Consider the following 27,740-nt stretch of genomic DNA (forward strand, 5'->3'; position numbering starts at 1 on the left):
ACGTAACTAAAGTCTGAACAAACTCTAAGTTCACATATAAGTCTATGATGTTAACCATTCACACACATTCCCCCGCTTTCATCAACAAGGCCACAAAGCCGCGGTTCGCGAAATGCTCTGAAGTCCACTTTTGATAATTCTGCTATAGTTGTTACGTACCACCGCAAGCCAATGACTTTAGCTTTGCGTGGCAATGTTTACCGCGAATTACATTACTTTATAAGACTGTGTTGTTTTTACGTTTTAAGGTCAGTTTATATTTGTGCTTTAAGGAAGCAGTATGTATCGTGTTGTGAGGTGTTTAGTAGTGTCTCGAGTGCCTTACAGTCTAGGCACTAACAGATATTCGACTGGGTAAAATTTTAATATCAAACAGCTTCTAAGGTTTTTAGGTTTAATTGATTTTTTAGAAGAGATTTTTTATTAGAGTTTTTTTAAGAGAGGGCAAAAGGACAATAGGAAATGTGATGGGATGTGTTTCGGCAACTGATAATGGACATCCGAAAAACTTGGAGTCAAGAGATGCGTTGGCGGACTTTATGATGGGAGTATGTTCTATACTTGGATATTCCTAAGTCGTATCGGTCGTTATTACACAATTAAACTTATTTTTTATTTGATTTATGCAGCCGTATTTTAATCTATATCTTTCGTATATATATATATATATAACTAGCTGACCTGACAGACGCTGTTCTTTCAATAGTGAAAAATATGATGTAAGTATTCGGGAATAATAAGTATAAGGCCATCAGAAATGTGTAATCAAAGTTAATGAGTTAAAAATAAAACAAAAACGTATTTCTGAATGATTTTAAAATGTTTTATAGTACTTAATAAAATTATAAAGATTAATATCGAATTTTTTGAGGTTTTAAAATGGATATAGTATGTTATCCTTAAGAGATAGACATAATTATGCCATCACGGACTTTTTTATAAACCTATATAACAATTCAAAAAACATTATTTTTTGTTGAAAGCTCTCAGGCTTATTTTTTCCAACACTTCCAACAAATAACGTTAATGTATACAAAAACTTACCAAATCATATACTTAAACCTTTCTCGAGAACCATGCTATCCAGTGGTAAAAACGCCATGAAAATCGGTGCTATAGTTTTTGTGTTTATCGCGAACAAACAGACAGACAGCGCGCGGAGGACCTTGTTTTATAATATGTAGTTATTATTAAAACTTATATAACCTGTTATATAATTAATGCACTGTTATAAATAAATAAGTAAATAACTTTATAGTCAATATATTTATTGCATTCTAGAATGGTATTATTATGACCTTTCCGGGTCAGGTTTTCTTTATAAAAAAGCCCTACCACCAGTAATAATGGCAATGCACCTATGCTCCTTCAATTGCTCCGAGGGAGGTTGGGCCGTTGCTATCATTTGATATCATATTTAAGAACATAAGGAAAACCCAATAGGAAAGCTACTTCTGCAGTTTGGCTTTTTTTGTTTGTATTTGATTTGTGTTATGCGAAGCTGGAAGTAAGCAGCAGAAATCAAGTCAAATAGGTCCTTGACACTCGCCGCGACACGGTAGAAAAATGCTTTCATAATAAACACTTCCAGAGATTACTTGCATTTCCATTTGCAAAAAAATATTGTTACATTGTTGTTATTTGAGCAGAATCAATTGATTCAACGAGCCTTCGGTTCAAGTGAAAATTGTGTTCTTTTTTTTGGAAAAGGAGGACAAACGAGCGTACGGGTCACCTGGTGTTAAGTGATCACCGCTGCCCACATTCTGTCGCAACACCAGAGGAATCACAGGAGCGTTGCCAGCCTTTATGGAAGGTGTACGCGCTTTTTTTAAGGTATCCATGTCGTATCGTCCCGGAAACACCGCACAAGAAAGTTCATTCCACAGCTTTGTAGTACGTGGAAGAAAGCTCCTTGTTTCCAAACCACGTTTCCATGTGGACGTTCCTATTTGAGTATATACTGTGTGGTATGGATGTTCCATTCCAATATAAGGAGGCAAAATAGAGATGTACGTCTTGCAACAACTCCAAGTTGTTCAATATTTAAAAATGTCCAGTTTAAAAAAAGTTTATCGGTTCTAAACTAATCAAGTAAGCTCTGCTAAACGCTGACAAAATTACTGCATTAAAATAAGTTATTCATATGAAACAAAAGATTATAATATATAGGAATTATCATAAAGGTATATTGGTGCTATTGATGATATTAAGATTCCAAACAATGTTGTTTTATATCCGTTTTTTATTCTGCAGTTTCGCTTTAATGTAGTAATTCCAGTTTGGTTTTATTTAGTTTATAACTTGTACGTAATACAAGTCTCTCCAAGTAACTCGTGTAGATTATAATATTTGGATACATATCGATAATTATTAGGTTTGTTGATGTCATGGTCACACCGCAAGCCAACGCAAAGTACATGGCATTGATAGAATGAAAGCCTTGAAAGTATTCGGTGAAACTTGCTGTAATAAGGAATGATTTAAAGAACTAGTTTACCAGTGGAAGGCTACGGTGCACAGGACCCGGCTAGATTATGGGTACCACAACGTCCCCTTTTTCTATCGTGAAGCAGAATTGTGTAAGCATTATTGTGTTTCGGTCTAAAGAGCGCCGTAGCTAGTGAAATTAATGTCTCAAGGTTACGAGAGCAATTGTAGTGCCGCTCAGAGTTTTTGGTTTTTGGGTTTTTCAAGAATCTTGAGCGGTTCTGCATTGTAATGGTCAGGGCGTATCAATTATCATCAGCTTTACGCCCTGCTCGTCTCGTCCCTTATTGTCATAAAACAACATCAATTGAAGCTTGTGTTTTACGTTGAAATCAAAATGGTGGACCCCTGACTGTTCATGTCATAGCCTTATGACCAATAAGCAACTTAAGACAAGCTAGCACACGAAGGTTCTAGACTTGAGCATGACTTCAACTTGCATAATGCCTCTTGGCCTGGGGTGCACTTGAGCCGGGAATTTTTTTATGATAGTTGAAACGAATGGCACGTAAAGTTTTGGGAGATGATGTTTATTTATTCAAAACAAAATAATGAATGAATGAATGAAATATGTTTATTTGAAACGTATAGTACACATAAATACAAATAACCTAAAAATACATGATGAAAGAGACAAACCATAGACACACAAAAACTGAAACTTTTTTACTACACGTTACAAAAATGGCGCCTACTCAGCATGTTTACTGATTTGAAAACCAACGCTTGTCTTCCGTTGGGTGACGTTACGCTAAATATATTAATAAATAAAACAAAATTTGTTTTAGCTAGTGGATTAACGTAACGAGAAATGAATACTTAACTAAAATCTTGTAAAATGTATAAATTTTAAGTTTAATGCTTTAAACTATATTAACAATAATTAATTATAATTAGTTTAGTTATTATTTGTTTTAATTATCAACTACCTAATTATTTAATGCATGGACCCCGTTCGGGTTAAAGCCTCCCCCAAGGCATGCCATCCTTCTCTGTCTTTAGCTCTATCTATCCAACTTCCGCCCGCGTACGCAATAATTTCGTCTGCCCATCTGGTTTTTGGCCGACCTCTTGATCTGGTGCCTTTTGGCCCAGACCACTTGACTGACCGTAGAGACAATACTTAATATAGATAAATTATTTATTATAAGTGTACCAAGAATATTGGCAGCATTTTCGCGTTGGAATTCTATTTTTATTAAAGAAATATATATAAAAATATAATAATCATTTGACAAATATCTTAAAGCATGTGACGCAAAACAATAATATTTTTTAATTCTACTATTTATCTCATTTTCTTCATAGATCGAAGCGAATATTATACAGAAACAGGCTGTGGCAGTCGGAGAATTTATTTTGAGGTTACGAGATAGGGAGAGTTTTAGCAGTCAACTCACAAAATTTATTTCGATGTTTCACGAATTATTATTTAAAATTGTTGAATCGGTGATACATTGACTACCTGGTAAAATTGATTCAACATTTAATTTCTGCATAGACAGGTATTCAAAAATATTTAAATTTGTGTTTACATAATAATTGTCACAAGATTTGATTAAAAATTCCATTGAACAAAACAAACCAGTCTTGCAGTAATATTGCATATAATTATGATATAACATCAGACATCTAACCTTGGGATTATGCAATATTTACATTTACGTGCGGGGCGTTCACTTAATGAGGAACTCTTTGGAACCATATAAAGTAAATACTAGCTGGTAAAGCTGGAATATTTATATAATTTAAAAAAGAAACACTCAGAATATCTTTTGATTTATAATTGAAAGTTTTCTGTTTTTAATTTGTCAGAGCATATTGACGGAAATGTATAAAACCAAAGAGGATGTAAATACTACGTAATGAGGGGCGGTACTACCTAGTAAAATTTTTAATTTAGTTTAGTATGAAACTTGCAGTGATTTGACATAAGTTTGAAATAGTAGTAATTACAGTATGGCGATTGGTGACGAAGTACATATAATCCGGCTAAATGTGAAAGCGATAGTTGCTTAAAAGGTAGTGGACTTCTGCTATCTCCGTTTTTAGAGAGATTATACAATATTATAGGTGCAAATGCTTCACCATATTCTCAGTTGCCCGTTGGTGCACCAAATTTAAATGTGAAAGAATATCCATCAAAAACGATCCTCGCTCGGAAAGTCCAACAATGATAGTGAACGAAAAAATTTATTTAAATACTTGAAAAAAATGTTTAATGAGGTCCTGCGGTACGTTAAGAGAACTAGCAGTAAGAATACCAATTCACCATATTACAGCTGTCTGCAGACGAATAAATAAAAATTCTATAAACAATCCAACAAAAAAACATACATATAGGTGTGAGAATATACCTTTGTAGTAAAATAGGTCCAACCCTTAGGAGATCACTAACCTACATAGGAGAATTATATTATGTCGATTGTATTGAGAATCTAAACCAATCTCAAATTCAATGAAACACTCTAAAAAAACATCAAAATCGGTCCAGCCATTCAGGAGGTAGTTCAATTGTGCATCTAACCCATCCACGAATCCACTTAAACACACAGAAAATTTCATTTAAATATAAAGATTTATAATACATATTTCCTGATGGAATGAATCTGGTCGATTGGGCACGGGGAAGGGTGCTGGTGTGGGAGGCAACTTTTGTCGACTCTCTGGGTTTTTCTCATGTCCAAGTTACGTCAGTAGGTGCTGGGGCTGCTGCTTCGACGCTGTCAAAGAGATCAAATGTCGCAAATATGATGGTTACAGTGAGTCATACATCTTTGTGCCGTTTTGTGTCGAGCCACTTGGCCCGTGGGGCCCAGAGGCGTGGAGAATGTACTAAGTACTATCTACGCGCCTCAAAAGGGCTACTGGAAACCAAGCGCTGGCATCTATTTCGGCCATCGATTCAGCCTATCTATCCTACGCGGAAATGCTCCCAATATTCTCGGGACAATTTCACGTAATAATAGTTTTAATTTACCTAATGATATCATAGTAATATAGTTATAATATAGCTGTTTTGTTTAAATAAAATATAAATTAATATGAACAGCTCGTATTCGTAGTATCGAAGTCATCATTTTACCAATATTTTGCAAATAATTATTATGGATCAATATCAGACATTTAAATTAATTTGTAAATATTTTGCGGCCAATCATTCAGCATGAGATTATATTTTATTCGACCGCGTAAAGGTTACAAGCATCTGTCTTTTTTATTGCATCTAATCAACATAAATTACGGTATAAATTGCAAACAACATATGTAAATTATATATACTAAGGAAATACATTGTTTTGAACGTAATAACATTGAAAATTAATACAGTCTTCAATATATTCTAATTATATGCTAGTTTGATGCGCAAAGTTTTTACGCTAGGATAAACGGAATGTTATATTATGTAAAAAAGATTTTAATCGAAATATTCATTTAATAATTGTGGATGTACCACATGAAGTTCTCCGCTACATTAAATCAAATCAAAATCACTTTATTCGTGTCAAAGAAATGACACTTAAGAATGTCAGGTTTCCTTTTCTCTTTAAATTTACCGCTACTAAAAAAATTCAGCTTAAATAAGATAAACTGGCAAAACACTCATTGCCACTCTTTTAAAACAACATTTACAGCTTCATCGTTTTACAAATAATTTCAACTACAATATATTATGTAAAGTGACGCATCAAAAATACTTAAACGTCAAGTACTTAAATGTAATGCGTTACACGATTAAGTCAAAAGTACTTTTAATTAGATAATGAAGGCCGATACATTATGCGAGGAGCTTTCCATTTGATATTAATTGAGTTTTCGGATTAATAGCTGATAATGATCAAACAAAAGGTCTCATTCTTTTATCCAGTCGTGAAAATTGTGTACTTCGTTATTAGCTACCTTGTTATATACAGCGAGTAACATTGTTATATACAGCGAGTAACATTGTTATATACAGCGAGTAACATTGTTATATACAGCGAGTAACATTGTTATATACAGCGAGTAACATTGATACTATATATTAATCTATTATATCATCATTAATACGTAAATTTACTATTGTATTAACAAACTTTTTTTTTCATTCTTTTTACCATAGTTTGCAGATAGTATTTTTTTTATTAACGCGAGTGTTACATATTTAACTAAAACAACAAGATTAAAACACGTATTATTGAAAATCTGTTATTACATTACAGTTTGCGTTGTTGTCCCTACGAAAACGTGCTCTGGAAAGGTCATGAAACGTTGGGTCAGTTAAAATGATAATAAGAATGTAACTTTTATGCAAAATCTAGTGTACAGTTGAATTTACACGCATTTCAATCCTTTAAAAAGTGTTTTATTGAAATAGTTTGCAGACTTGTAGTTATGATGACCTTTTTAATGTGTTACAAGTAGTAGAAAAAATTAACAAAGGATGCAAATCTTAATCTTACCCATTTCCTCTTTCTGTATAATGCCAGAACGTGAACACTACGATAAGTTTAAAGGACATTTGTAGGAAGTGTGGTGCTGAATAAGTATGATTCTTGTATCGTGGACTAAATTTCGCACAAAGGTCTCGATAATCCAGGATGGATATTTCAGGCGGGGCAGCTAGTTCATAAAACATCTTGAAGGCACCAGACCGCGCGGAAGTTTTTCCATGCGACGTAGAGACCAAATCGAATCTGCTTTTACGTTACGACAAATGTCGTAAAATTGTAGGACGTAATCTGCTACTTATAAAACTTCTAGACAATGATTAACTCTCTATCAAAAGCTTATCAATGGAGTAGAAGAATCACACTATTCATATTTAGTTACTAAAAATTTGCAGTTACAACTTGACAAATTTAAACACGTTGAGTGCGAGGATGACTTCAGTATTTTCCAGACATAAAAAAACGGCCTTTGCTTAGCCCTGGCCATCGGTTTTATTCAAATAAAAAGCTGAAAACAAAGAAGGAATATTTTTCACTAAGCAAAATGATATAATATAGTAAGCACAGTGGCGTGCATACCATTTAGGCAATTAGGCAGTGCCTACCTCGTTAAGAACATACATAAATATAGTACTAGTATTAAAGTTGATTTAAATTAATTTCGTTCTGTAATAAAATTATCCGTTAGAAAACGTTTTAAAGGGCTAATAGAAATAGTAGAAAAATAATAAACTGATCTAGTTATTTTTTCATTGTACATCTCAGTAATATATTTTTCACCTCTCCAGCACGAAAAGTGCGCTATTGCTACGTGAAAACTAGCAGCAAAAACACTTTTTGCTGGGAGCGTGAGGCAAAGTGATTTAAATTTCGAACCCAACATCCGGTGCGTTCCGAAACTCATTTTAGCCTAGCGTATTATCTCATTGTTATAATAATTTATATATTACTTATCGAAATTTAGATTTATAAATAAACATTGTTAAATATTATATTAATTGTTTCTCTAACCTATAACACTTTTCTTGCTAGTCAAGGTGAAAAGTTGTATGTGTCACACGAGAGCAAATTTTTTTTCTCTCGTGCCTTTAAATCACTCACTACCTCAGTAGTCTACTTCACCAAATCGTGATTTAAAGTCAGCACTCGCAGCAAAAAATAACTTTGCTCACTTGTTGAACAAATAACTATTGTTTCAGATCATCTACATTCGCGACAGATAAGCCGTACGCAAGAGTTTCTGACTATTATGCGGGACGATCTGTATTTATCACTGGTGGAACTGGTTTCCTTGGAAAGGTACGTTGGTTATGAATTAGAAGGAAAAGCTAGTAACAAAAGTTAGTCCTTCAGGCATACGGTACGCTTAATTATTACTCCTTAAAAAATAAGCTGAAATAAACTGTTCAATGAAGCTGTTCACATGTTTAGGTGAAGCTACATGTATATTATGATATAAGGATGGAAAGTAAGATATTGCAAACGAGCTGCCACTTACCTAACCCAAGCCGTAGGCGAGGCTTTGTATTGTAATAACTTACATACCCGTGTATTATACAATGATATACAATAAAGTTGTGGGAAACAGTAAAAAAATAAATCAACGAATAAAATATGTTTATTTCAACATACTTACAGAAAATGGCGCATTTTTGCAACTGAACTTTTTTTTATAACGAAACTAAAGTAAAAGTGAAAAGAATATAATTTAAACCGTCAATTAAATATACTAAAATAATTTTAAGTATTCAATGCATACGGACTTATGTATTTCTACTCGTCAACAAAACTATACAACTTTTTAAATTTAAAACTAAACTAGGTAACAATTATAGGTATGATCAAGCTCTTAAAAGAATGATCATAGTAATAGTAGCCTCTGAAAGTACGCCATTTTGGCAATAATTGTATTGAAAAAAGTATTTTGACCCATTACTTCTTTATGAAGGGGACCATTTTACTTAGACTCCGCTGTGCGTCATTCTGTCTGTCGGTGGTTTGTATCTCTTACCACAATAGTATGACAGGTGAACTTTTGACAGTGCATGTATTGATGCAGTTAAACAAATAATGAAAACCAGATTTGAAAATGGTTGCCTAGCCTTATGGCTAGGCAATAAATAGACTGTTTCTGTGATAAGAGTATTTTAGAGTGCATATTCTTGTATCTCCTGTAATTTATACATTAAGAGCCTCATGCTGTTAGGCAACGCACGACAAAAGGCCTGGTTTATTACATTAGTGTGCATAGCAGCTGCTACATCTTATAAGCTCGCGATACTTTGATCACTTGTTCGCCGCAACTTTTGCGACGTGTTCACACTCTATCTAGATTATATATAAATTATGTAAGTTTCTTATGGTGGTACATATGCAAGTACGACTTTTAATATTTTTGTACTTAGTTTTATTGAATTACAAAAAAAAGACGTGTGGCACTCTGGGACTGCCGCGGTGAAGCTATTGCATAGCATTTTTTATCAACTTATGCAATTATAATTATTTATTTATTATATTTATGCAGTATTATTAGTATTTTTTAAATAAAATTAATTTTAAAAAAAGCAAACGGGAACTGAGGTTAATTTAACTTGCAAGATTTGATTACAGACAGACAACGGGACAGGTAAAACTAAATAAAAATGTTTGTCATAATAATAAAAATTAAAAAAACGTGATAAAAAAATAAAGAAATTAAAAAAATCAAGACTTACCCCAGGCTCGAACCTAGGACCTTCTGCACAACGAGCATATGTGATAACCGCTGTTCCACGGCAACTGTAAAAGTGTGCCGAAATATCTATATACATCTAGTAAGTAAGTGTTAGGTTATTTTCGTTACGGAATTTCTGGATTCGGTCCCCACGCTCAAGGCGATAGAAGCTATGCAATAGCTTAAAAGCGGCAACCAACTTTTTGTCAACTTTTTACAACTAAAATGATTTTATTTATAATTGATGAAAATAATATAATTGATTGGCAATTATGTAATACAGAGTTCTTCCTTTTTTGTATAAAACAGTGGAAAAATACAATTCTCACATTACCTTATTAGCTGATTGATGATTACATTAATCATGCATAATTTGAATAAATTAATTTAATGAGTCAGACGTTATTCGTGTACAACTTAGACTCTAATTATCTAATTTATTTATTGACTTAATTGATTTTTCAAATCTTCAAATTCAATCGTGTTTTGTCGCGTGATGTTTGAAGTATTACTATACTATTATACCGTACCATATGAGCATAGCTCTGCCAGTTGTTACAGTCCATATCCACAGTCAAAGTTGTTATATATATGGACATGGGGATGAACTCAACCACAAAAATTAATTGAAATACCGATGTTTTAAGAATCGCTAAAAAACCGGTTCTTAATCAAGCTATGAAGTTTTGTGATCTCGTTTAATGTTTACTGATTTATTCAAATTCAAATAGTTTATTTCTCAAAATAGCATAACCGTATCACATTTTGAAGTCAAGAAAATATACAAATAATAGAATAATACAGTCCTACTGCTTATAAATTAAAATAGTATGCAGACCTTAAAATTATTTACATTGCTTTAATCCCATGCACTTTTATCTGGTATATAATCTTTAATTGTATAATAAGCTTTTTTTAAAAGTTTCTGTTTAACAAATATTTTAAACTTTTTTAATGGTAGTTTGCAAATTTCTTCAGGGATTTTATTATAAAAACGGACACATTGTCCCCTGAATGATTTGTCTATTTTCGTTAGCCTTGTGTGAATCAGAGCAAGATTATGTTTATTTCTAGTGTTGCAGCTATGAATGTCACTGTTTTTTTTTAAACGATCTATATTCTTATGCACAAATATTAGGTTTTCAAATATGAATTCTCCTTAATCCTTATCTCCTTAAATTTATCTCTCAACGAATGTCTACTGGACAGATTGTAGTTTGAACAGTTTGTAGTAATAGTGTAATTGTATTAATTTTATCTTGAACATTGAACACTTTTACATTTCATTTTAACATTGAACTTGATGTAGCCGTTTATCCTTACCACTTCACCATAAGTAGTTTTAGGAAATACAAAATATCTCTTAGATGAATGTGCCTATTGGCAGAGAACCTCCTGTTATCCTTTTCATTCTACAATTGTCCTTGGCAACTCGTTTCCCTCTTGGAACAAATATTATATTTACACTAAGCTTGTCGCTCTAGTATGTGTTCAGTACTTGAACATAAATAAAAGATTTGTGAACTTAAATGTATATATTACAAACTCTGACACATTATTAAATTCAATATTATATGTAATAACTAGTATGGCGTGCTTGAAGGTTTGATACGGAGTGAACGAATGCTCGGACTTGGATCGTATCATTTCGTAGAGTGAACTATAAAATATGAATGACAGGCGGTAACAGTATGTTTATGGTGCATTTTTGATTAACCTTTAACTCCACTCGAATTAGATGCATTACATCATGTACAGAGCCCTGTAGCTGAGCTGGTCCAATTTCGATACCATCAGTAATTTCTGTTTCTATTTGATTGATCATGATTTAAATGATTCTAACCACATGCACTTTCTGATTCAATATTATGCATCTATAGTTTGTTAGTTAGTTCTTTATCTTACAAACTAAAAAAAATAAAATTTGTATTTATTTGATCACCGTGTTTATTAATATCTATTATTAATTGTTCTTAATTGTATAAGTATCTGTGATACATAAGGCGAGATATTTGAATCATTTAGAAGTAATTATTTACTACTCACATTTGAACTCAAATCTAAGAATAATAATATTGATACACTTTTACACAAATTATCTTGATTCAAAATATGCAAAATATTATATCGTTGTCTTGTACTATGGGTACAAGACAACGATATAATATTTAATACAATATAAAATACCTAAACATACATAAATGCTAATAAATAAATATTATTTCAGGTAATAATAGAGAGGCTACTGTACAATTGCACTGAAATTGAAAATATTTTCGTATTAATAAGGCCAAAGAAAGGAGTTAGTACGCAAAAACGGTTGGAAGAAATGACCAATGTTCCGGTAAGAAATATTGCAATTTTTTTAATGATTTCAATTACCGCTCTCCGATAGTATATCCGATATACTTGAGTATTCATAAATTAGTTTCAGTTGATTACTTGCTTAAATATAAACTTCTGTGTAATAAGGAAGGTAGATCTAAGATTAACTATTTTAAGTTAAATTTAAATAATATTGTAATAACTTCCAATTAGCGATCTATAGGCTTGTTGGTCTATTTGGATTTTACTTTTAATATAGTTGAAAGTGTGTACAAAAGATTTCCTTATAAAAAATTCCAGCTTTTTACAAAACTTAAACAAAGAAGGCCAGATGACTTAAAAAAGATAATTCCTGTCGAGGGAGACATGACTGCCCCCCAACTGGGAATTAAATCATATGATCAGGAGACTTTGATTAATAAGGTCTGTAAATATATTTTTTTTAATTAACATTTTAGCTGCCTTAGGCTCGAGTTCATCAACCACAATAATATAATCGTTGATTACATAACCGATCTGTTCACAGCTCACAGTTGTTTAAACAAGCCGCGTTTTATTCGTGTTCATCATGAATTTTTAACCAACGGTTTACTAACCGAGCGTTTTGGAATGAATGATTTACAAATGATTTTATGGTCAGAACAGTAATGTTACATTACTCTGTAAAGAGGACACTATATTCAGTTATAATTGTTTTTAATAAAATGAGAATCAAAAATGGGAGGGTAATGCTGTAAGATGTAATGCTCCTTTCGTCAAAGTTATGTCCATATATATATAGATTTCGCCAATGACGAGTGTATATTAATCAACTCTGCTATATATGGCTTCGTGAATAAGCAAGGTCTTCAGAAACTAAGAAATTTGTTACTGCTGAGATTATTCACCGCATAGATTGAACGACTTTTTAATTTACCAACTTTCCATCTGTCAATGTAATTGACTTTGTTATTATTGCCAAAGAAACAAGTAAACAACAATTCAAATGTTTTTTCACCATATTCCTCGAAGTAATCCCTAAAAAACGAAGAGTAAAACTTATTCTTTCAATATTTTCAAAATCATCTTCAATAATATTATGTAATGCATCTCGCATTTTTATTTTGAAACAAACATAATATGTCGCACAATTTACCACGTCATGGAGCAAAACAATGGTTAAACTACGTGTGCTACTTCGTTTAAGTTAATTAATCGGTTAAAGTATCTAATCAATGGTAGATGCATGATAAAAACTAAAATATTTATGAACGGCCGTTTTAACCTTAAACAGTCGTTCATTATTTTAACGTCTGTTGACGAACTCGGGTCTAAGTAGATTATTATTTAATGTAAGTTCAAAAGTTTTTACCAATACTCGACTTATATACCATGACAGTTTAAATATAATATTTTTTTTATATATAAGAGGGGTCAAACGGGCGAGAGGCTCATAGGATAGGAGTGGTGAGGCAACCGCCCGTGGACATCCGCAACAACATGTGTCAAGAAATTCATTTCCGGTTTTTAAGGTGTGCTCTTTTCTTGAAGATCCCTAAATCGTATCGGTTTAGGAAACGGCAGCCAGTCATTGATACCACAAAGTGGCTGGGCGAGGCAAGAAGTTTCTTGCAAAACACGTGGTTGTGGAATACCAGATGGCAACGAGATGTGGGTGGACTTAGCATCTTGATAAATACCACCTAGTAGGATGAATGAAGATAAAGAATGACTAAAAACTTACCATCTATAATTAACGCCACACGCTGGAGAGCTTGAGTTATTAACCGCCCTACAAAATTTATATAGTTTTGTAAAAATCACATTTGTTTTAAATTATTGACAAATATTTGAGTTATAATTCGCATCGTTTTAAATAATTAGTGAGAGATTAGTTGTAATATGAATACAATGAAATTTGTATAATTTTTATTCAATTATTTCTTATAGTCCACATATACCTATATAAGGTACTTGGTGACTGTTAACTTATAGAAAACACGAAATTTCTGTAGACTTAATTCTTCTTTAATTTTGTCATCAATGTTAACCTTACCATAACTGAGCGGAAGTGATTCTTTACTCAAAGAAAAATAACTACTATTACAATTATGACTTCCTTGAGTAATTTAAATTCTAAAGAAACATTTACGATGTAAGTCAAATATTTTTATTTAATAAATTACAGGTTTCCGTTGTATTTCACTCTGCAGCAACAGTCAGATTTGCAGATACATTTAAAGAAACAATGGATGCTAATGTAGGTGGTACGCGTAAAGTATTAAACCTAAGCAAGAAAATAAAAAATATAGACGTAAGTAATTTACTTAGATTGGTGAAAACCGCTTATTATCTTAACATAGATTGGTGAAAACTGCTAAGACTAGTTTTTTGTGTTTTATATCTTATACTTGATGCAGTGAATCTAGCTGGACAATTTAATAGACAGCTCTTGCAAGTATATTTTTACCATTTTATTGATTTTTCGGATTCATATAATTTACTACATTTTTCATATTAATTAATTAGTTAATTTATTTTTCTATTAATTAACTAAAACATCAGTTAAATTATTGAAATTAATGATCCCAAAAATACACCTTAATTATATTACCTTCCACTAGGTATGAATGTTTTCAAAGGTATTATTTCATTATTATCGATTGGATTAAGATGTTAAAAATCCGCACAAAAGAAATTCATAAAACAAAACAAAATTCATAAACAAAAATTTTTCCAACTTAGTAAAAGCATGACGTCATACATAACAGTATGTGGTTTTACATGAAATGACCTTTGGATAGGATAACACTTTGTGAATTTTACGAACAGATACAACCTAAACAACATTCTAGTAATGAGTGCAATAATTAACAATCGAAGTGCATAATAACAAAATTAATAGCGTCATAAATATTTCCATAAATATATCATTTTATGCTCTTTTGTGGATACTTGTTGTTCTTACTCAATTCAATTGTTTTTAACCTTGAGTTTATTCTTATTTTATGTAAATAAAGGACGAGACGAGCAGGACGTTCAGCTGATGGTAATTAATAAGCCCTGCAGATTACAATGCAGTGCCGCTCAGAATTATTGAAAATGTCCAAAAATTCTGAGCGGCACCACAACTGCGCTCGTAACCTTGAGACAAAACATGTTAAGTCTCATTTGCCGAGTAATTTGACTAGCTACGGCGCCCTTCAGACCGAAACAGTAATACTTAAACATTAGTGCTCAACGGCAGAAATAGGCGCAGTTGTGGTACCCATAATCTAGCCGGCATCCTGTGCAAAGGAGCCTCCCACTGGTAAACTGATAACTGGAGTTTGTCTGCCATTAATCATATTATACTATTTTGTATCCTTATCATTTTGTATTATCAGAATAATCAGAAGAGCGTTGCCGCCCTTTTTAAATAATATGCGTGTTATGCCTGAAATAAAAGATTTACTAATGTTATTATTGTAAAGCGTCGACTAAAAGATGATTTCGTATGCCGAAAACGAATTGGTACGTGGCGGGCCAGGATCTAACCCGGGGCGCAGTGTTGTATGGCGCAAATATTATTTTTAAAAGTGCAATTGCTGAGTTTCTTTTCGATTCTTCGGTAGGGATAAAAATTATTAATATGAAATATTCAGTAAAAATAAATATGTTGACGGTGAATTTCAATCAACTTTTAATACTCTTGTAGCTGTACCTACACCAATAGTATCATCATCGACACATAATATTATGTGTTCTATCTCGCTCTAAGACTAATGCTATCGCAGTAAACCGGCCGGCGAGCGCGGGCCTGTGTAAACTCGCGTCGAACCTCGATCATTCGATGTCAATGAGCATTTAGCACCTACTCTGTCGCTCATTGATTAAAATTTAAAATTGCATGAATAGTGATCGACGCCCCGACGCGTCAGTCGAGTACGCTCGGCCTTTCGTTGTGTAACGCGGAGCATATGACTGATCACGTGAGTATATCTGCGGTCGTCGGGAGAACGTGACGATGCTTGTACTTCGATGAATTGACTACTGGTGATCTGTATGATGCTATGAGTTGATGTACAGCATTATGAAATGGTTCTTATCAGAGCTAATATTACGTTATATAAAATAAAATGTTCTTTTCAGAACGAATCTTTCGGCATACGCTTATTACAGTTATTATGTACGATTAATATTTCTACGATCTGTAATGCTACGAAGGTATTACGTTACAAGTTAGATATTAGACATTTGTATTAATTGATATTATTGGTTGTAGGTACAGCTACACTCTTATTAATATTTACATTACATTGTGCATTTCATGACCTGTGCTGTTGCGTTCCGGTTTGTATTATAAGGGTGCCGATCTACATGCACATGAGATCGGTTTAAAGAACTTTAATTTCTCATTAAGACTGTCGTCACTTACATGGGAACATAAAATCAGTGATTGAGAGGCGAATTTGCTCATTGCTGCTTTCCGGTTTTTAAGGCAGTGGTCCAAGTTACAAGATATAGTTTATTGTTATTATGATAAGATGTTTTTATTCATTTCTTTGTAAATGATATAGCAGCCTTTTTTTGAAGATGTTGAGCGAAGTCGCTTCTCTAACAGTTTTCGGAAGCTTATTGTATAGCTGTGCTTCTGCAAATGTTATATTATTTTTACCATGGTTGGTTCTAATACTAGGTAATACAAGGTGTCTGGCACGACGTAATACATATTTGTTGGTATTGTGTTTTGTTGTGAATGTTGTATTTGAGTGAATGAGTCTATGAGTTATCTTTTATGATATGATATTATGATATGATATTATGATAAGATGTTTTTATTCATTTCTTTGTAAATGATATAGCAGCCTTTTTTTGAAGATGTTGAGCGAAGTCGCTTCTCTAACAGTTTTCGGAAGCTTATTGTATAGCTGTGCTTCTGCAAATGTTATATTATTTTTACCATGGTTGGTTCTAATACTAGGTAATACAAGGTGTCTGGCGCGACGTAAGACATATTTGTTGGTATTGTGTTTTGTTGTGAATGTTGTATTTGAGTGAATGAGTCTATGAGTTATCTTATATATAAGTATGCATGTGTAGTAGTTGTAAGGTTGAGTAATGTTGAACAGTTTCGTTTCTTTGTAAATAGTTTCTGTAGGAGTTAAGTAGTCATAATTATGTAAAATTTTTATTATTCGGTTTTGTAGGGTTTGGATTGGTTTTATATTGGTCTTACCTGCATTACCCCATATAGAGATAATCCATCTATTATTAATATTTGCAGAGGGTTGCTAAGTAGCTACCAAATAGCTAGTCCTAATTGTAATCCTACCTCAGTGCATCAATCCTGAGTTCTGAAAGCTCACTGAGTAGTTCATCCACTTCTAGTGTCCATTGAAGTGGCTATAGAACGATTCCTTGAGGACAAACTCTAGTAGTGTATAGCTCTAGTGATGTCCTATGGAGAGAGTAATCGATCTAAGAAATAGAGTGTCTGTGAGTTGTAGAGTGATGGGATCACTTACAAAAATACTAGGTAGTTGTATTGTTTTCGGATGAAACTTCACTCATATTTAAAGTGAAAATAAACCAAGTTAGGTCTGTATATCGTGTTCTGGTCAAGTGCCAGTAACTGTTGCAATTGTTACATATATTATATTGACACACTTTTTCACAAATTATGATTATATGACAGCGATATATTTCATACAATATATACATACTTAAACATACATATTATAAACATCCATTACTCGGAAACAAATATTCATATTCATCATTTAAATAACCGCCCCAGTAGGCAGACAAAGTTTAAAAGCAAATATTTCAAATAAATAAAAAAAAAATCCAAAAAATATTTTTCCAAAAATATATTCCGTAAAATTTTGTTTCAAAAATATTAAAAAAAAAACATATTTCAAAAAATATTTACAAAAAAAAAATCAATAAATTGCTGTTTAAAAACATTTAAAAAAAAAGAAAAAAAAATGAATGCTGCACTTCTTTGTAAAATATTAAATATAAATATGATATAACCTTGGCCAGGGGTGACGGGTTCGAACCTACTCTCCCTTTCGTGAACTGACACACTGACATGAAAGCTGTAGTTGAAATCTCTGGTACTACTGGTCCGAATTGAATGAATCTTTCAGTGTTGGGTAGTCCATTTATCGAGGAAGGCTATAGACTATGTTTTTTTTTTCAAAATTAGGGATCCTTAATAAAATTGCTATTTTGTAACACAAGGTGTAAAATCGAAAACCTATTTTTGCGTGCGCTGCAAAAACTATTGACAATAGAACAAAATGATGTACAGGCTATAATATAGGCAATATTTTATTACTTATAAAACTATCGCGTGAATTATACTTTATATGGCAAAACAACGTTTGCCGGGTCAGCTAGTTAATGATACAACTTCACCCCTAGTACAATCAGCCGCGGAGTACCACGCCCGATTGTAATGCGACATGCGATACATGAGCGAAAATATTTGAGGCGATAGGATAAAAGTTTCACTTTAATAATATTTAAGGCGTATTAGTATTTTATTTTTATTCTCCTATCAATTTGAAATATATTATTGTTCATGTTTTTAATTAACTTTCTTTTTTAGAAATTTGTGTACATTTCAACCGCATATTCAAATTCGGACAGATTAATAATTGATGAAGTTTTATACCAGCCATCAGAAAAAATGAAAGAAATTGACAAATACTATGAAAGCCGGAAGGATTATAAAAAAGAAGAGCTCAACACACTTCTAGGCAAGTCTAGTCAAGTCTAGTATAGATACAAACTATTATAAAGTTTTCATTCATTCATTTATTCATTCATATTATATTAATTAAGTTTGTACCAAGAGCCTTTCAACGCCTTTATAGTTTCGCAGTTGGCTAGACTAGACATTTTTATGACAATAAGGGATGAGACGAGCAAGACGTTCAGCTGATGATAATTGATATGCCTATCCATTACAATGCAGTGCCACTCAGGGTTCTTGAAAAACCCAATAACTCTTTGCGGCACTATAATTGCGCTCGTCACTTTGAGACATAAGATGTTAGGTCTACACATTACTGCTTCACAGCAGAAATAAGTGCCGTTATGATACCCATAATCCAGCCGGCATTCTGTGCAAAGGAGCCCCGCACTGGTAATATTTGTATTTCATCTATTTCCCTATTGATTTTATTTGACAAGACTCCATTAAAACACAAAACTATTTCTTTTATACATTCGACGGAAAGGTTAATAAAATATTACATTTATCGAATAAAATTTGTTTTATGATTCCTCACACCTCCAAAATCTATTATGAGTGCATATCATTTCATTCTGTTGCATTTTACTGTAGGTGTGGCTGCATTATCCATATTGTCATAAATGCATGTCCGATGCCAATAAGTCCTCATGGTGTCTTTCAGGAGGACAAAAATCATTTGTAGGGGGTGCAAATGATTTTTTGTCCTCAATAAGTTCAAAAAATTATTAATGTGATGGAAATTGGTGGCTTTCATCCTTCGCAAATAGTGTGTACGATCATAAACATAACTTGTAAAAAAAAAACAAGTCTCGTAACTCAGTTCTTCTACCGTAAAAAGATGTGACATCCATGTAATACCAAGTCAGTAACTATTTAGTCCCTACTTAGTGGCCCTTCTGTTTAGAGTTATATCAAAATTTGCTAATCTAACAAATATCTTATTGCGACCATATCAATATTGAAAATATTTTTGCTTTAAAAAAATAGATTAACTTAACCATCGCACAAAATTCAAAATTTGTAGTTTTACCCACAACGAAGTTGTAGGGGAAAATGCCCTGAACTGCTTCTAGAAAAGGATAGTACGGCCGTGTCGCTTGTTTTTTCTCGACGACCTCAGATTAGGTAATTTAAGTTTAGGTAACAGCGAAAATGATTTGCAGCAAACTGTAGTAACTAGTTCAGTGTAACAGAATGAGGTATTGCGCTCCCATAATAAAATAATAAACTTCAGTTGACCTTAAATTGTAATAAAAAAAAATTCGTTCCATTTAGAAATTCTAATGCAAAAATATTTTACAGATGATGTTCCTAATATTTACGCAGTTTCCAAAGCCCTATGTGAGCATATAGTAAGCACAGAACGAGGAAGCATGCCTTTGATCATGGTGAGACCATCAATTGGTGAGTGCAACTAATATTTCTCAAAATATAAGTTGGAAAGTTAGTATTTTGCATGATAATTAAATAAGAAGTAACAATAATTAGTACTATTAAGAAGGTTGCAAGTAAGTTTACCAAACTATCATTTTAACAATAAATATTAATTGTGTGATTAAGTTAAATTAAAAATATCACTACGGGGAAGTGTACCAACAATACTGGCAGCATTTCCACGTTGGATAGTTAGGCTGATCCGTTGACCGAAATAGCTGTCAGCGCTTTGGTTTCCTGTAGCCCTATTGAGGCGCGTAGATAGTATTTTGTACATTCTCCGCTTAACTTTCGCGACTAAACGGCACAAATATTTAAGACTCACAGAGAACGACATATTGTCCAGCAGTGGACGTCTTCCGGTTGAAATGGAATAGGTGTGACGAAGTTGAAGCAAAGTCATGAACTCATAATTCGCTTTACATCTTAATATATATAAATTACGTGATACGTTGTTTGTCCGCGATGGACTCCTAAACTAATGAGCGAATTTTAATGGGGATTATTTCATGGAGTGCAGTTTGGTTCAACTTGAGAGATAGTTTTTATTTCGATTTGGGACCCATAATTATTGTTATTTCCATTATTTGTTTTGTATGGACATATTTTCTGTGAGAGAATTTATTGACGCACGGTTTGACAGTTCTGCTGTGAAACAATTTCATTATAAAAACATGGAGCATATGTTACGAAATAATTCTTGATGTTATGAAATATTATTGTAATGGGCAGGGCGTATCAATTACCATCAGCTGAACGTCCTGCTCGCTTCGTTCCTTATTTTCATAAAAAAGGGGTTCCTGTAGATTAGTTAAACATTACTTACTAACAAAGACTAAGCAAATGCAAGTAACAAGCATTTATCTAAATAAAACTATTACTAACCTTTACAATAAAACGAACTGAATAAACTGAACTTTAAATTTAAGTTAATTCAACAGCGATTTCCTTGTGTAGGAATTTAATGGCTGTTTTTTTTTGAAGCAGTTAATTATAGGCACAAATTATTTTACTTTCAGTGACACCCATACTGAAAGAGCCTTTACCTGGTTGGGCAGACACCTGGATTGCAGCAACAGCAATATATAGTGATATGGCACGAGGGGTGATGACCATAATGTATGGTAATGATAAAAATGTATGCGATTTAGTACCTGTGGACTATTTGTGCAATTTTATTATAGTAGCAGCAGCTCAGAAGATACCACGGTGAGTAGGAAATTGGTAGTAAATCAACAAGTTCTCATCTGATAGAATTCTCTTCTATACGCTTCTAAGTGGATCATGTACGACAAGAACCTCCAAATAAAAAGGTCGCGATCAAAATTCGGTCAGGATCCACAGACTTTTTTTTATATAAGAGGAGGACAAACCAGCGTATCTTCTGATGTTAGGTGATCACCGCCGCCCACATTCTATTGCAACACGAGAGGAATCACAGGAGCATTGCCGGTCTTTGAAGAAGGTGCATGCGCTTTTTTTAAAGTCGTATCGTCGTGGAAACACCGCACAAGGAAGCTCATTCCACAGCTTTGTAATACGTGCAAGAAAGTTCCTTGAATACCGCACTGTGGAGGAACGCCACACATCCAAATGTTGGGGATGATATCGTAATTTGTGGCGTGTCGTGCGAAGGTGGAATTCGGCGACAGGAGTCATGTGAAACAGCTCTTTGGAACACTCCCCGTGATAAGTGCGGTAGAAGACACAGAATGAAGCGACGTCTCTACGCAATGCCAAGTGATCTAGCCGTTTACAGAGCACTGGGTCTCTGCAACTCTACGTTGCACGCAAAGACTATTAGGCTGCAGTAAAGACCAGGTCAACATAGGGTTAGTGATAATACGTAAATACGTAAGGGAATTGTTCATTATGAGCTTTAAATGTCGGAGTAAACATCGACTTTTAAACCCTACTGCAAAAACTTATGAGATTATGGCAATTAATTGACAGAAAGTGGCCGGAACAGATGAAAAGAGAGGGTGGATTCTTTCATCACGTGAACGTTGGGTCACCCACATTAATTCATTTGCCACTCAGCAAAAGATAAAAGAGTTTGACAGGGACATGCATTCTATATAATAAGGACTATAGTCCTGACCTTGCATCTTCAGATTTCTTTCTGTTTCGGTAATTTACGAATGTTGTAGGAAGTATTTGGTTAACATTTCTTAATTTCTGCAGCAACAATATTATCATGTCAACACTAACAAGACGGCAAAAAGTCATCGAACAAAATGGCGCACATATTATACTGTAATTAAATTTAAATAAACTTAACTATAAATAATATTTGTATTTCAGTCTAATCGTAGGGGTATGTCACCCTTAACCTCACCTCTGTGAACGGCTGGATCATTTGGCGTTGCGTAGAGACGTCGCTTCATTGTGTGTCTTCTACCGCATTTATCACGGGGAGTGTTCCGAAGAGCTGTTTAACCTGATTCCTGCCGCCGAATTCCACCTTCGCACGACACGCCACAAGTTAGGATATCATCCTCACCAACTGGATGTGTGGCGGTCCTCCACAGTGCGGTTTTCAAGGAGCTTTCTTCCACGTACTACAAAGCTGTGGAATGAGCTTCCTTGTGCGGTGTTTCCGGGACGATACTACATGGGTACCTTCAAAAAAAGCGCGTACACCTTCCTTAAAGGCCGGCAACGCTCGTGTGATTCCTCTGGTGTTGCAAGAGATTGTGGGCGGCGGTGATCACTTAACAACAGTTGACCCGTACGCTCGTTTGTCCTCCTATTCCATAAAAAAAAAAGTAACTAAGTCAGGCTGGCGTTATCAGTTGTACTTTACAACAATTTATGTTTATTTGGTGTTTCACACATTACTGAATTCTTAATCAACGAAATTACAATAATTTTAGGTCTGATGATATTCCAGTTTTCAACTTTAGTAGCAGTTCTGTAAATCCTATCACGTGGCAGCGTGCAGGCGATCTGTTTTTAAAAGAAAGCAAAAACTTAGGATACAGTGAGTAAATATATTATGATCTTCTTAAGCTCAATGTTGTCTCAATCTTTTATAACTATATGTTATTTTATCACACACAAGTGATTCGCTTAATAGTTGAATAGCAACATAAATAATTAATCTTGAGACTATTAGATTAATGAACATAGTTAAATAGGTCTTTTTTATATAAGAGAGAGCCAACGGCAAGGACTCATGTGATGGAAAGTATGGCAACACCAGGGATCACGAGATACGTTACCTGCCCTACCAAATCGACAAGTGATGACAAGATTTTTCATATACATATAAATCGAAAGTGCCGTACGGCACACTACGCTCTGACCAAGTTCCGACCCTCATTTTGTTTGTAAGATAGTTTATTTTGCATGGTCTTATAGCTTATTTCAATAGTTTTCTCATACATTCTCTCATACCATCCTAATTGTAAGCAATCTATTACACGTAAAATAATACGCACGCGCCGATCTACGGCATACCACGGCGCTTGTCGATTATGGAGTATGTTCTAAGCCTGAAGGTCCCTTAATGGTATTAGTTCGAGAAAACTGTAATCGATAATTGGCTCCATAAAGTGGTTATGCGAGGCTTACTGTCCCGCTGTTTTAGTTTTTGTCAACATAATGCAGGTGGATTTCTCATTTTGACGTAATGTCTAGTGGTAGAGTCCGCCTGCGCCCGTTTATGGGTGTGATATACAAAAAGATCTCCAGCTGAGTGACCAGGACTGAAACCGTACCGTACCGTATCACTGATTGCAGTGATCACGTGATCTTTAAGAATACCAAAAGTGCTAGCTTTACATAGCAAACTATGCCTTATCTTCCGATAACGTTAAATTTCTTGTGGGCATAAACATTGTGCTTAGAAAATCACTGCGGAATATAAATTAACATTTTTTTTGTTAAGAGGTAGAACCTCTATCTAAGGAGCTATTCTTTCTCACCTAAATGACTCAAAAATTCTGTGTGTATAAAAGCCATCAACAATTGGGTCAAATGCTAAGCGAATTAATTTCAAATTGATTTTTCAACACCTAATTTATCCTCATACTATTATAATAAATACGGAAGGAATAATGATACTATGTTATTCATCTATTTAGCACACATCAATATACTTGGTGTTAAAATATGTTAAAATTGACAGATACTTAAAGGCTGTATGTAATGTTTATTAAAACTTTTCTTTTGCCAGGTTCAAGAGTTCCGAATAAAGTTTTACAGACAGAATCTAAATTAGTGGCTCGTACTACAGTATTTCTATGTCAGTATCTTCCGTCGATATTAAAAGATATTGGTCTCATTATAACTGGAAAGAAACCAAGGTATGTATATTTCTTATTAATAATTGGTACCAATACGATCTACAATAATTAGACTTCATCCTATTTATTTTATAAATTCGGCTTTACTCACGCTTCATCGGTAAGGGTACCGACTAGTTTGGGATCATTCGGAGGTAGGTCCTTCATCAGGGTGAGTGTGGTGGGTTCGCGATAACGTCCCACCACTTACTGCGGACTTGTGCTCGTAGTACGCGGCTGGAAAGTGCGGGCGGCGCAAATGCGCTTTCATCCTTTTAATGAATTATCCTTATTAGCTGCTAAGGACCTAATTCTTGAAATCAAGTAGGTTGAACTGTGACTTATTATAATTATAACAAATTCTACTATACTTTTTATTTAACAATATTTATAAGATCTTTTACAATATTTAACCAAGCGAATATTAAACTAAATTAAATAATAATTAATTATTAAATATGAAACAAAACAGCAACATATTTATTATATTATTATTTCAAATCATTTATGAGTAAGTAAGCAGGCCTATTATTTTTGCAGTTTGAGTAATGCCAATAATATTAAATGTTTTCAAAATCAATTTTGTACAATTTATATATATTTCTTCAAATATTTTCTTATTTCTAGTAATAAGTAGATATTTGATAGCAGTTAAAGTTTCGTTAGTAAAACTAATACTGTTTTTAATTTACATTATGCTCATGGCAGTTTTTATAATCGACTTGACCAAAAATTGATAAGGTCGGCAACAATCGGCAAAGGTCGGCAGCAATAATATTTAATGAATGCATAGATGAGGGTGTGTTCCCTGACCTCATGAAATACAGCAAAGTTATACCTATGTTTAAATCGGGCAGTTCTTTTGACCCTGCTAATTTTAGACCTATTTCAGTGCTGCCTGTTTTTAGTAAATTTTTTGAAAAACTTTTGCTTCAACAGCTACAAATGCATTTTTGTAAATTAATGAACAAAAATCAGTTTGGTTTCACTAAATCATATTTAAGCGAAAGAGTTCAGATAGTCGATGTAAATGGGAAACGGTCTTCGGCTAAACCTGTGGAATAGGTGTTCCACAGGGTTCTATTCTCGGTCCTTTCTTGTTTCTTATATATATTAACGATCTACCGTTTGTGGTAGATGATAGCCATGAGATTGTATTGTTTGCTGATGATACTTCACTTATTTTTAAAGTGAAGCGACGTGCGGATATTGATGACGAGGTAAGCAATGCACTCTCAAAGATGTGCGTTTGTTTGAGACGAATAATCTGCACTTAAACAGTAAAAAAACAAAGTGTTTACGGTTCATTACACCAAACACAGCGGAGGTACAAACCAACGTACTTATAAATGACCAGAGATTGGAACTTGTGGACACTACGGTCTTCTTGGGTATCACGTTAGATAAAAAGCTTCAGTGGGGTCCCCATATTACCCATCTAGCAGATAGACTCAGCTCTGCGGCATATGCAGTTAGAAAGATTAGAGAGCACACGAATGTTGCGACCGCTAGATTAGTGTACTTTAGTTATTTTCACAGCATCATGACGTACGGTATATTACTATGGGGTCATGCTGCTGACATTGATATAGTGTTTGCACTGCAAAAGAGAGCTGTTCGTGCTATATATCAGCTTGGTTATAGACAGTCTCTCAAAGAAAAATTTAAAGAAATAAATATTATAACTGTTTATTGTCAGTACATTTATGAAAATTTAATATATGTTCACAAAAATCGTCACGTTTTTGCTCTTAATAGTGATTTTCATTATTATAACACTAGAAATAAGGGATTGCTTGTAACTAATTCTAGTAGGCTTCATAAGATACATAATAGCTTTAAGGGTAAATGTATACACTTCTACAATAAAGTCCCAGCCACTGTTCAGGCATTATCTATAAATAAATTTAAATGTTTTATAAAAAAATGGCTCTGTCGTAAATCCTATTACTCCACTGCTGAATATCTAAATGATCGGACAGCCTGGGACTAGATTGTGATTATTTTATAGCGACTGTACAATATTGTATATTTTTATTGAAAAGAGCGCATAAAAAAGAATGCTGGGAGAGTTTCTTGCGCCGCTTCTTCTTCTCTCTCAGAGCGCCATTTGTTTCCGAAGCGGGAGTAGTATCTAGTAGTATAAGAAATGACATCAAACAGAATTCTAAAGGAATCAATTTTGAGAAAATAAATGCCTTTAATATTCTGTAATTCCTCTGGTGTTACAAAAGAGTACGAGCTGCGGTGATGACGTACCATCACGTGACCCGTATACTCTTTTGTCCTCCTCTTCCATAAAAATGTTAAAAGAAGAGACTTTCAGACCAAATTTTAATCAGATTAACGTTTCAATGTAAGAAGAAAATATTCATGTGACCAGATGTATGTAGCGCGGGACGAATAACTAGTGATTTATAAGTAAAATTGTGAATTGAAAGAAATTTAATATAATTATAATTATTTTTATTTTTCTTTTCTTTTTTAATGTGTTCCTTTCTGAACACATTAAAGAAGAAGAAGAAGGTAACTGATAAACTAGTGTTTTGTGGTCATTTTAAATTGAAGGGGAAGAATATAGTGTATAGTATAGTAATGAAAGAGACCCACTTAAGCTTTTTTAAATGAAAGTAAGGGACGAGACGAGCAGGACACAGCTAATGGTAATTGCATATCAATTACAATGCAGTGCCGCTCAGGATTCTTGCAAAGCCCAAAAATTCTGAGCGGCTCTACAATTGCGCTCGTCACCTTGAGACATAAGATGTTAAGTCTTATTTGCGCAGTAATTTCACTAGCTACGGTGCTCTCCAGACCGAAACACAGTAGTGTTTACACATTACTGCTTTAAGGCAGAAATAGGCACCGTTATGGTGCCCATAATCTAGCCGGCATCCTGTGCAAAGGAGCCTCCTACTGGTGTAATTTTTGTTTTAGTTTTCGCTGTCATTCTTTGTATGTTTATAAAGAACTCTAAAAACTTTCAGGTACTTGAAGGACAGTAGGCGGAGCACCTTACTCCGCGAACTGATGAAGCCATTCAGCACCACATCATGGCTTATAAAATCTGATAACACTCAAGCACTGATCGCATCACTAGATGAAAACGATAAAAGTATATTCTTTTGTAATGTTGCTGACATTGATTGGGAAAAATATATGCAAACATTCTGTTTAGGTGTTAAGAAGTATCTCGTTGATGGTAAGGTTAAATAAATTATAGAAATAATGACAAGTTGTTTTAATTTGAAACCCGACATCTCATAACCACTTCGTAAAAAACTGATAAGGTTTTATTGTAAAGATCATTCGAACGATGAAGCTGCGATTGG

The 27,740-nt window shown here is 33.7% G+C and overlaps 1 protein-coding gene across 1 annotated transcript; it reads left to right on the top strand.

The window, feature by feature from the left end:
- On the top strand, window positions 1-27,637 carry LOC126967997 (putative fatty acyl-CoA reductase CG5065). The gene is made up of 11 exons (XM_050812761.1): window positions 1-354; window positions 8,120-8,219; window positions 11,861-11,977; window positions 12,259-12,381; window positions 14,126-14,251; window positions 18,536-18,686; window positions 19,988-20,089; window positions 21,139-21,328; window positions 22,996-23,102; window positions 24,300-24,429; window positions 27,396-27,637. The coding sequence occupies exons 1-11, from the start codon at window positions 281-283 to the stop codon at window positions 27,622-27,624; spliced, it is 1,449 nt and encodes a 482-aa protein (XP_050668718.1). The 5' UTR covers window positions 1-280; the 3' UTR covers window positions 27,625-27,637.
- Window positions 27,638-27,740: the final 103 nt, after the last annotated feature.

The sequence above is a fragment of the Leptidea sinapis genome, chromosome 14 (assembly GCF_905404315.1).
Source record: "Leptidea sinapis chromosome 14, ilLepSina1.1, whole genome shotgun sequence".
NCBI classification, from domain to species: domain Eukaryota; kingdom Metazoa; phylum Arthropoda; class Insecta; order Lepidoptera; family Pieridae; genus Leptidea; species Leptidea sinapis.